The sequence below is a fragment of the Myotis davidii genome, unplaced genomic scaffold (assembly GCF_000327345.1).
Source record: "Myotis davidii unplaced genomic scaffold, ASM32734v1 scaffold924, whole genome shotgun sequence".
Taxonomy (NCBI): Eukaryota; Metazoa; Chordata; class Mammalia; order Chiroptera; family Vespertilionidae; genus Myotis; species Myotis davidii.
In genome coordinates, this window is record NW_006294764.1 from 1,081,192 (window position 1) to 1,092,704 (window position 11,513).

The 11,513-nt window shown below is 46.4% G+C and overlaps 1 protein-coding gene and 1 pseudogene across 4 annotated transcripts in view; one reads left to right on the forward strand and one right to left on the reverse strand.

Annotated features, from left to right (window-relative positions):
• Positions 1–11,513, reverse strand: part of KIF2C (kinesin family member 2C) — a 32,708-nt gene that overhangs the window by 17,533 nt on the left and 3,662 nt on the right. The window contains exons 1-4 of one of the 4 annotated variants that reach the window (XM_015567537.1): positions 8,827–9,048; positions 7,575–7,669; positions 3,190–3,285; positions 2,978–3,026 (exon numbers count right to left, since the gene is read on the reverse strand). In XM_015567537.1, coding sequence (XP_015423023.1) covers positions 2,978–3,026; positions 3,190–3,285; positions 7,575–7,669; positions 8,827–8,890 — 304 coding nt within the window. In that variant the 5' untranslated portion in view covers positions 8,891–9,048. Of the gene's footprint in view, positions 1–2,977; positions 3,027–3,189; positions 3,286–7,574; positions 7,670–8,826; positions 9,049–11,513 lie in introns of those variants that run through there. The other 3 variants (XM_006769262.2, XM_006769261.2, XM_015567536.1) reach the window with 3 other exon arrangements.
• Positions 5,826–6,312, forward strand: LOC102770301 (annotated as a pseudogene).

The window sequence follows — 11,513 nt, forward strand, 5'->3', positions numbered from 1 at the left end:
CTATTTAAGTTAAAAAAAACCCCCCATACACACTCATTTTAAAAAAATTTCCCTAACCTAATTTTTGTTTATAGTATAGATTCCAAGCCAATCAAACTACTCAATCGGGGTCAACTAAAAACCAACAACAAACATCTTATCCTATATAATAAAGAGGTAATATGCAAATTGACCATCACTCAAACACACAAGATGGCTGTCCCCATGTGGACACAAGATGGCTGCCACAAGATGGCCACCACAAGAAAGCCAGCAGAGGAGGGCAGTTGGGGGCGACCAGGCCAGCGTGGGGAGCAGTAAGGGGTGACCAGGCCGGCAGGGAGGGGGCAGTTAGGGTGACTAGGCAGGTGAGCAATTAGGAGCCAGAGGTCCAGGATTGTGAGGGATGTCCGACCAGCAGTCGGACATCCCCCAAGGGGTCCCGGATAGGAAAGGGTGCAGACTGGGCTGAGGGGACCCCTCCCCCCGCACAATTTTCGTGCACTGGGCTTTAGCATACATACAAAGACTAAGTGATCAACCATACGTCCGTACGTCTGACTGACTGGCTGGTACACATGATGCACACTGGCAATTTAAAAATAAACATTGACTTGCCCATGTGCGATACATATAAAGCCCTCGAAATGGATATTATTGAAATCCCTCATGACATGATTTGTAATGGATCTATTATTGAAGCTACCTTTGGAAATAGCATATCTGTAGATAATTTTAAAAATATATCTAAATGTGTGATTCTTTGTCCTAAAAATGAGCACGTTCATAAATTAAATGAATTTTGGATACACTCGATGGACGTTTTCACACCTATTTGAGTGATGATTCCATCGATTCAACAGATGATGCCGAAAAGGAAAATTTTTCCCATTGAATTTCTTAATAGTATTACTCCTTTGGGAATGCTGTGTCATAAATTAAAATTGAAAGTAGGTGCAATCATCATGCTACTGAGAAATCTTAATAGTAAATGGGGTCTTTGTAATGGCACTAGATTTATTATCAAAAGATTGCGACCTAACATAATCGAAGCTGAAGTATTAACAGGATCTGCAGGAGAAGTTGTTCTGATTCCAAGAATTGATTTGGCCCTGTCTGACACTGGCCTCCCATTTAAATTAATTTGAAGACAGTTTCCCGTGATGCCAGCATTTGCGATGACTATTAATAAATCACAAGGACAAACTCTAGACAGAGTAGGAATATTCCTACCTGAACCCGTTTTTGGACAACTAATTAATTAGTAAAGAAAATTTACTAATTTTCAACTCTGACATTTCTATTATAGAGAAAGGGCAAATAGCGATATTAAAATATTTCTTCTTATTAATTTCCTTTCAATGTGCACAAATCTGTGCACTGGGCCACTAGTTCACCTATAAAATAAGTCATACATTTGGAAATAGAACATGTGGTGTCATATAGGCCAATATCAACTTGTACTAAATTTCTGAGTCTCCTAAATTTAGGTTGATCTGATGACTCTATATAATCCAGTGGTTCTCAACCTTCTGGCCCTTTAAATACAGTTCCTCATGTTGTGACCCAACCATAAAATTATTTGCGTTGCTACTTCATAACTGTAATGTTGCTACTGTTATGAATTGTAATGTAAATATCTGATATGCAGGATGGTCTTAGGCGACCCCTGTGAAAGGGTTGTTCAACTGCCAAAGGGGTCGTGACCCACAGGTTGAGAACTGCTGATATAACCCATGTTTTTCATAAAGAGCCTAAAGTCTTAATATTTTCCTATTTCCCAAAAGATTTATAATCTTCTGCTTCATTTCTACTGTTCAATAACATGCACCTTTATTAAAATTTTTCTTTTCCATTTATAAGGAGCTGTGGCAATATCTCTTGGGGTCGGGAGTGAGACCGCGGCCACTTCCAGCTCTCCTGTAGGCCAGCAAGAGAGGGCCAGCACCACACCACTCATGCCCAACCCAAGCTCATCTTTCACCCTGGGCCATGGAATTACTTTGGCTCCCGGGATAGCTAGATCATGCAGGGCAATCATATTCTCTGGACTGGGATAGGCCATGCAGATGTAGCTGGTTCCGAATAAGCTGGGTTTCTTGGGCAGTTTGTGCCTACAGCCACTCACTATGGTCATAGACTATTGTAGTCAAAGTAGGTTTAGGCTGACTTCTGCAGAGAAAGCCTAACCTTTTAAGGCATTGCTGAAATCCCACTTGTCCTACCTCACCCCCAGATCTCCATAGCACCATGGACTATACTTCTAACTGGCCTGGACCTAGCTTTTCTGACAGCTGGTTCACCACCTCACTCCAAGGCACACTGTTCCCCTGAGGGAAGAAAACAAGCCTGCCAAAGCTGATTAACACTCTGGATTCTCCAACGAAGACTTCTAGACCAGTCAGCAAATTTCCCAAATGCACCAGGTCCCTGAGAGGTTGGTCTACAAGCTGTAGGTTGGATAGCTGGATTCATTTATTTTTTTAACTGGCTTGAGGAATGATTGACATACAAAAGCTATAGATATTTAATGTATTCAACTTATTCAACTTAATGAGTTTGGAGATAAGTATACAACCATGAAACCATCATCATAATCAATGCCATAAACATACCTATCACCTCTAAAAGTTTCCTCCCAGTCCCTATGTTATGGTTATTTTTTCCTTTTGTGGTAAGAGCACCGTATAAGACCTACCCTTACAGTAAAATTTTAAATAGACAACACTGTTAATCACAGGCGCTATGTTGCACAGTAGATCTCTAGAACTTATTTATTTTGTATACCTGAAGCTTTATACCCTTTGACCAATACCTCTCCATTTCCTCCTCCCTGTAAGTTGGATTCTTCCTCACTGAGGAAGATGGGGCAAGACTGAGCTCACATAGAAATCACCTGCTAAACTGGAATAATGAGTCAACTTCACAGGTTCCTAAGCCCCAGGAACATCATTCTGGGCACAATCCCATGACAATAAGCCAGTAGAAATGCATTTACCTTCCTTTGGCGCGGGAATTTTGGAGTTGACTGATCTGCGCTTTTGTTTCTGAAAAACAAAACATACCACCATCATATATGGCTCTTTTCAATTCTCAAGGGCCCAAGTGCCATGCTGAAGTCCTAGGCAGTCTCAGAAAACAATCCAGCAAAGAGCCAAAAGCCAAGTGAATCTCTGGGGCACTGGCTGCAGCCAGAAGACAGGCACCTACCATGACATTCACCTGCAGCGGCAGATTATCCTTCGGGTGTAAGGGAAGAGGCTGTAAGAGTTCTGGGTTTATTGCAGCCACATCATCAAAATCAATCTGCAAGGAGCAAATGAAAGTTTTGATGAAATAACATAGCTTTTTCAATCCAACTGCATCTCTGCAACCAAGATTCAGATTTTACCAACTTTAAGTTCCACCAAGTACTAATAGCTATAAACAAATATTTATTCCTTAGCTGTGGTTTACCATCTGGATGTATATTGGTTTCCGATTTCCAAGCTATGGTAGATGACAGTGATGAGAACGAGATGAAGACAGGCAAACAGTCAGGTAGCCCACGGTAGACTTGGGGTACCTGGTTCCCCCACTGTCCTGCTGGGCAGTGGGATCCTGCTGGGCTCAGTGCCTGAAACACTTCTTGCTGGCTGACATGAAGGAGGAAACAAGTTCTAACTGTCCCAGTGATAGGTAAAAAGGAAGAGCCCTTGAGGATCTTATGGGCAGGGACATGTTCCAGAGAGCTGCTACCTAACCCTAATCTACCTACATTTTCTAATAGGCCCAGAAACTTCTTCCCCAGTCACAGCGGCCTGCTCATGCCTGCAGTGCAGTCACAATTCTAGGTTTACATCACCAGAGTCCTGGAACTCTCGAGGGACAACTCAAACACACTAAGGCAGCGGTTTTCAACCTGTGGGTCGCGACCCCTTTGAGGGTCAAAAGACCCTTTCCCCAAGGTTCGCCTAAGACCATTGGAAAACACATATATTTACATATTGTTTTTGTGATTAATCACTATGCTTTAATTATGTTCAATTTATAACAATGAAATTGGGGGTCACCACAACATGAGGAACTGTATTAAAGGGTCGCGGCATTAGGAAGGTTGAGAACCACTGCACTAAGGTGAGAGCTTTACCTCCTACTTATTAACTAGCTTATTAAACAATTCATTATGCGCCCTAGCTGATTTGACTCAGTGGATAGAGCATTGGCTTGGGGACTGAAGGGTTGTGGGTTTGATTCCAGTCAAGGGCACGTACCACGGTTGCAGGCTCAATCCCTGGCCCTGTGTAGGAGGCAACCAATCGATGTCTCTCTCAAGTCGATATTTCTCTCTGCCTCTCCTCCTTCTTTCCACTGTCTAAAAATCAATGGACAGATCCAGAGACAGAGAAGCATTGATCAGACCGTCAAACCTCAGAGGGAAGGCAGGGGAGGGTGGGGGTAAGGGGGAGAGATCAACCAACCAAAGGACTTATATGCATGCATATAAGCATAACCAATGGACATAGACACCAGGGGGGGTGAGGGCATGAGCAGGGGGGTGGTGGGGCAAAGGGGGGATAAGAACACATATGTAACATCTTAATCAATAGAGCTTTACCTCCTACTTATTAACTAGCTTATTAAACAATTCATTATGCGCCCTAGCTGATTTGACTCAGTGGATAGAGCATTGGCTTGGGGACTGAAGGGTTGTGGGTTTGAAATGTATTATGCACAAGTAAGGCAATAGAAAGAGATATTCAAAGATGAATTAAGACATATTGCCCTTCGTTGAGGTCCTGGGGTGGAGGCGGGCTGGAGTGGGTGAATGGGGGAAGAAGAGGGACATAGGTAATACTTTCAACAATAAAGAATTATTTTTTTAAAAAAACGACATGTATCGCCCTTGCCTTCAGTGAGCTCACACTCTAATGTGGGGGAGAGTAGTCATATATACAAAGGGGGAGAAACCAAAGCAGCATGGGATAGACAAGGAAGACAGAACAACTGAATGCAAAAGCTGGCAAATACTTCAGGAACCATATTTCTATCCACTTTTTTTGGACAGCTACACGCCCTTACTACACCCCCCCCCCCCCCATTTCCGATCCCTAAACTCCAGAAAGCATTAACAACATGGGAAACCAGAGCCCTAATCCTAGTTCTGAAGTTCTGACACTAACTGATTTTCACATTGATGATTAAGGGTGAACATCCCAAGAGGAAAGAATGAGTGTGAAGGCAGCAAGGCCCCAGGCATGGTCAGAGTGGGGAGCTGCCCCACTTGCCCCTGGCACAAGATATTTTGTGTGATACAAAGAAAAAGGTTGATTGGGATCAGATCTTGAAAAGCTTCTGAATGCCGCACAAGAAGTTTGGACCTTATTCTACAGGCAATATATGAGCTGGAGTGAGACCCAACAAGAGCTTTATTTCTAAACAAACAACAACAAAACAAAACAAAACAAAACAAAGAACTAGCAGCTGGTTGAAAGCATTTTTAGAAACTTCTTTATTCAAGGGCAGATAATGTAAAGTTTTCGATTTGTTTATTTCTCCAATATAGCACATAAATATCTGCATACCTACCATAAGGTGCTACCCTAAGTAAGCCCTGTACATTATCTCATTAAGCTCCATGAAGGAGGGCCCAGGTCTGTCTCACCCACACCTCTATCACCAGCAACAAAAACAGTGTCTGTCTTTCTTATTGAATTTTCTCTTGTGTGGCACTTTGAAACCTGCACAAAAGGATTTGTTGACTAAATCCTCACACCAACCCTATGAGGTAGATATTATCATCCTCATAGCTGAGGAAACTGAATTTTTCTAAAAGGGGCAGAAACATGCCTGAGAACATATAAAATAGTGGCAAACTTTCCGCCATCGGTCTGTGCTGCCATAATGGTGCGCATAAATGTCCTGGCTGATGCTTTGAAGAGTATCAACAATGCCGAAAAGAGAGGCAAGCGCCAGGTTCTCATCAGGTCATGCTCCAAAGTCATCGTCCGGTTTGGTTTCTGACTGTGATGATGAAGCATGGTTACACTGGCGAATTTGAAATTATTGATGACCACAGAGCTGGGAAAATTGTTGTGAACCTCACAGGCAGGTTGAACAAGTGTGGAGTAATCAGCCCCAGATGTGATGTGCAACTCAAAGATCTAGAAAAATGGCAGAACAACTTGCTTCCATCCCGTCAGTTTGGTTTCATTGTACTGACAACCTCAGCGGGCACCATGGACCATGAAGAAGCAAGATGAAGACACACAGGAGGGAAAATCCTGGGATTCTTTTTCTAGGGATTTAATACATATGTGGAAATAAAATGCCTCAAAGGACAAAAAAAAAATAGTGGCGAAGACAGACTAGAACCCAGGTTTTCATACTCCTGGCCTGGTGACCTCTTCTCCACACCTCAATGCCTCTAAAGCATAAATGTCTTAGTCACAGCTCTCCTCTTCTCAAAATTCGTCCAAGGCACCCCACTGGCTACAGAATAAAATCTCAAACATCTTAATGCCAGAGATGAAGACCAGCAGCCTGAGCCTTCTACTGCTTGCAGCCAGCTTCTTCATTAGTCCCCATGAGGGCCATCTGCTAAGCCTTCCTGCCACTCCCACAAGCCCAGCTCATCCTCAACGAGTTCCACCTCTGAGCTGCCCTAGCACTATTCACCTGCACCATTTATCACAAGTTGCCTTGTTATGTGGTGTTTCAGAAACATACATTCAGAAACAAACATATGCATTCAGAAGCTAGCTTGGGTGAGCATGGTTTTAGGATTCTGTACAGTTTGCTTTCTACAAACACCAGAAATTGTTGATTGCTGCAATTCAGAATAGGCCTTACTAAATAAAATCCCAATGCATCCAAACAGGATCATGTTTGAGATCAGGAAGGACAACACAGTGTCAAAAACAGGCTCTCAGTCCGGCTGGTGTGGCTCAGTGGTTGAGCAATGACCTGTGAACCAGGAACCAGGAGGTAACAGGTCAATTCCAGGTCAGGGCACATGCCCAGTTTGCAGGCTCAACCCCCAGTTGGGGTGGGTTGGAGGGTGGGGGGTGCAGGAGGCAGCAGATCAATGATTCTCTCTCATCATTGATGTATCTCTCTCTCCCTTTCCCTCCCTCTCTGAAATCAATAAAAAAATATTTTTTTTTAAAAAAAAAATATATGAAAAGAAAAACAGGTTCTCGCCTGGCCTGCATGGCTCAGTGGTTGAGTGTTGACCTGTGAACCAGGAGGTCAAGGTTCGATTCCTTGTCAGGGAACATGCCCCATGTGGGGTGTGCAGGAGGCAGCCAATTGATGATTCCCTCTCATCTATCTCTCTCTCCCTTTCTCTCTGAAATCAATAAAAATATATTAGAAAACAAAACAATACAACAGGCTCTCGGCCAAGATTATGGTTCCGATCCCCAGTCAGGGCCCATACAAGAAGCAACAAAATAAAAGAGAAACAAACAAAGCAACCAATGAATGTACAAGTAACTGGAACAACAAATGGATGCTTGTTTCCCTCTCTCTCGCCCCCTAAAATCAATCAATAAGAAATGTTTTAAAGGCTCTCACCAGTCCCATTTCCACACAGATCTGTAGGTAGAACCTACCTCTTTGCCCTTTGTGGCACCTCCTTCTATCCATTCCACTGAAACACAGGCTTTCTCCAAGTCCACAGTCCTTACATTGGCACTGTGAATTAGGCCTAGAATAGAAGAAGGCCAGAGTTACCCATCTTCTTCACTTTAAGATCCCACAGAGCCGGGTCAGCGTGGCTCAGCGGTTGAGCACCATCCATGCACCAGGAGGTCCCGGGTTCTATCCCCCTCAGGGCGCATGCCCGGGTTGTGGGCTCAATCCCCAGGGGGGCCGTGCAAGGAGACAGCTGATCCATGTTTCTCTCTCATCCATGTTTCTTTCTCTCTCCTTTCCTATCTCTAAAAAAACCAATAAAAACATATTTTAGAAAGATAAAGATCCCACAGAGATTCTCAATGTGGAGCTGACCTGAAGGAAAGGACAGCTGCCTTTCTTCCTTAACAGGAGCCAAATTCCTGGCACTTCACCCTTAGCACATCCCATAGTGAGGCGGGCAGAGAACAAGTCTTAAAACCGAGCTGACGGGGATAAGGATTCAGCCCTCGCCCCCCAAAGAGCCTACAGAGTGGGGCGAAGGTCTGTTTGGGGAGTCACTCTAGTCCTTGGGTGAACTGTCCCTCAACACAGCGCTGAGGCTTTAGCGCCCTCGGGTTCCCCTACCTTCATCATGACGGTTCTCCTAATGACAGAGAGAGAGAGAGAGAGAGAGAGAACACAGAACAATCTCCTGAAGAGCAGGGATCTGTCCCTACCTTCATCCTGACGGTTCTCCTAATGGAGAGAGAGAGAGAGAGAGAGAGAGAGAAAGAGAGAGAGAGAGAGAGAGAGAGAGAGAGAGAGAGAGAGAACACGAACAGAACAATCTCCTGGAGAGCAGGGATCTGTCTGGTTACACTGAGCCCCAGCGCCGGACACACTGCAGGTGCGCAGTGTTTACAGGGGAGCAGCGGGCGAGGAAGCCGAAGTCCCTGCAAGACCAGGCAGTCTCCGAGAACTGTGGAGAGGAAGTGACTCTAGCACCGCTAACTCGCCCGGAAGGTCCCCCGGCCCCGAAGAGCCCCGCCTCTCCCAGAGGACCGGAGGGGGCCAACCGCCAGGCAGGGCCCCGCCCGGGTGGGGAAGACGGACTGCCAGTGCACAGACCCGGACCTGTGGTGAGAGGCATCCCCAACGGTGTCTCAGGGCCCTGCCGTCTGGGGAGGGGCAGTCATTTCAGCCGCCTCAGAGCCCACGGCCCCCCGGCCTCGGGACCCCGCCCCTCACCATTACTGCGCTGGATCTTGATGTCGAGACCGGGAAACAAGCGGGCCTGAAGCGTCGAGTCCATTGGGCAGTCAGTCGGCAGATGCGCCGGGGGAAAAAAGCACCGAGAACCTCCAACTCCCCTAACTCGACGAAGTCCTAACGCCCGTAAACCGCCGCAGTTTAAACCCCGCGCGCCAGCGTCCCTGCGCTTCGTCACGCCGTCGCCGGCCTCGCTTCCGCCAGTCAGCCGCGCCCCGCGGAGCCTTTTGGGAAATGTAGTTCCCCGTCGGTCTTCCGGAGCCTGGGACCGCCCACTTGTCCGGCAGCACCACGGAGCGCAGGGCCTGCTGGGAACTCCGGGAGCTTGCGGGCAGCTGTTGCTCCTTCCTGCCTTTATGTCCGAGGGCTCCTGGACTGCTGAGTTCCCCAAACAGGAAACTTCCGCGGCGGGTGCGGTGTTTGAGGGAGCGCTCTGGGGACCTGCAGGCCTCCGGCTCCTTCAGCTACTAGCTCAGTGACGCAGACAAGCTAGAAACCTGACTCGGTTTCCTTCTTTGCACCATGGGGAGCATGTTTTCTCCCGCGGGGAGTTACTGCTGAGTTTAAAGGAGGAACTTATGTTTGAAGTGCGTGGAAGACACAGATTCACTAGATGTGTCTACCACGTGCTAGGCATGGTGCTAGGTGCTGGAGGTAGTTCTTTTGTTGTTGTTTTTTGTTCTGGAGATAGCAGTTCTTGCTCTCCTTGACTTAACATCTATATGCCTAAGCAACCATTTGACCATTTAACCGGTAGCTATGATGTGCACTGACCAACAGGGGAAAGACGCTCAAAGCACAGGCATGGAAACATGGAACAGACTGATGAACCTCAGAGGGAAGGGGGAGGGTGGGAAGAGATTAACCAAAGATCTTATATGCATACCAGAGTCCCAGTGCATGGATTCATGCACCAGTGGGGTCCCTCGGCCTGGCCTGCGAGGATCAGGCTGAAACCAGCTCTCCGACATCCCCCAGAGGTCCCGGATTGCGAGAGGGCACAGGCCAGACTGAGGGACCCTACCAGTGTACGAATCCGTGCACCGGGCCTCTCATTCTAATATGAACAGAGGGCAAAAAGAAGTAAGCAACTTACGGATTGTGGTAAGTGCTCTGAGGGAAACTGAGAGCTGGACTAGAGAATAATAGAGGAACCTTACTTTAGGTGAAGTGGCCAGAAAATAAATCTTTGAAGTGATACTTAACCTGCGTCTAGAGAACTACGAGGAACAGGCCTTATCAGAGTGGAGGGCACGGGGGGTGGAGAGCTTCCAGGTGATGATTTGAGAATGATGTGTGCAAAGGCTCTGAGGCAGGAAAAATCTTGGTTTGGAAGAACCCAGAAGCCAGTGGGCTGATCGGCAGTAGGTGAAGTCATTTATCATCTATCTGGTAGCTTGTAGTAGAGGTTTTTGGCTTTTATTCTAATGAGAAGTCACTGAAGTTTAAGCAGAGTGACAAGATGTGAGCTACATTCGGTGTTTTGCGGATCAGACTTGCTGTGTGGAGAACTGATTTGAAGTGAGAGCATTAGCAGGCCAGAGAGGATGCCTGCCTAGCCTAGGTAGTGACAGTGGGATGCAGCGAAGAGAAAGGACTACAGGTGCATCTTGTTTGGCAAGTGGAGTGAATGGGTCTTTGCCGATCGGTTTGTGAAAGGATTTCAATCTAAAATGAAACCAGAGGATGTGAAATGGAGAATCTCACCTGTGCCCTCAGAGGAAAGGAACTTGAGAACGGAGAGACTGATTTCCCATAAATGCCTGCTTTACAGAAGATGGAGACTTCTCTCCGGAACAGTGAACACCCACTAAGAATCCCTCCTCTTCCTCAAGTCAGTGAAATGACTGCTGGGACTCTGGCTGAATTTTCCCTTCTTTGTGCTGCTTGCCCATATATACATCCTGTCCCAAACCCTCAACAGACTAGCCTGTAGCTTGCTACAGCATGGGTTTCCAGAACTGCAATTCCTCTCCTGTTCCCGAAAACAAACTCCATTTCTGGTCATCTGAGTTTGCTTCACTCTACCTCATTATTTAGGTTGACAGGTTTGGTGTGGGGGCGAAGGAGAAGGAGTAATCATGGATGACTCTTGGTTTCTGTTAGAGACACTGAGTGGATAATGATCCATTTTTGAAATAGGGGTGAAGGAAACAGGTTGGGGGTGGGGTTTCATTTTGGTCTTTTAGTCAGATGTCCGGAAGACTTCAGAGTAGAGATATCAAATAAGCAGTTGGATAGATAAGCTAGAAGTTCAAGGAGAGATCAAGGCCAGAGACAGGTTTGCAGTCATTTTATGTCATTTAGAGTCAGGGAATTGGAGGAGATATCCTAGGGAGAGAGTGTAGTTGGAGATGAGAAGACCCATAGCTGAGCCGTGGGGCATGCCAGCACTTTGAGGTAGGGCAGAGGAAGAGGAGCAAAGGAGGTGAGATTAGGGCTTGAAGGGATGAGGAAAACCAGGGCATGGAAGCTTAGGAAGAAGTGAAGGAAAAAGTAACTGGAGAGCTGCACAGAGGGCAGATAAGATGAGGACATAGCCAAACCGGTTTGGCTCAGTGGATAGAGCGTCGGCCCCCGGAGACTGAAGGGTCCCAGGTTCCATTCCAGCCAAGGGCACATGCCTGGGTTGGGGGCTCGATCAGTGGGGGGCGTGCAGGAGGCAG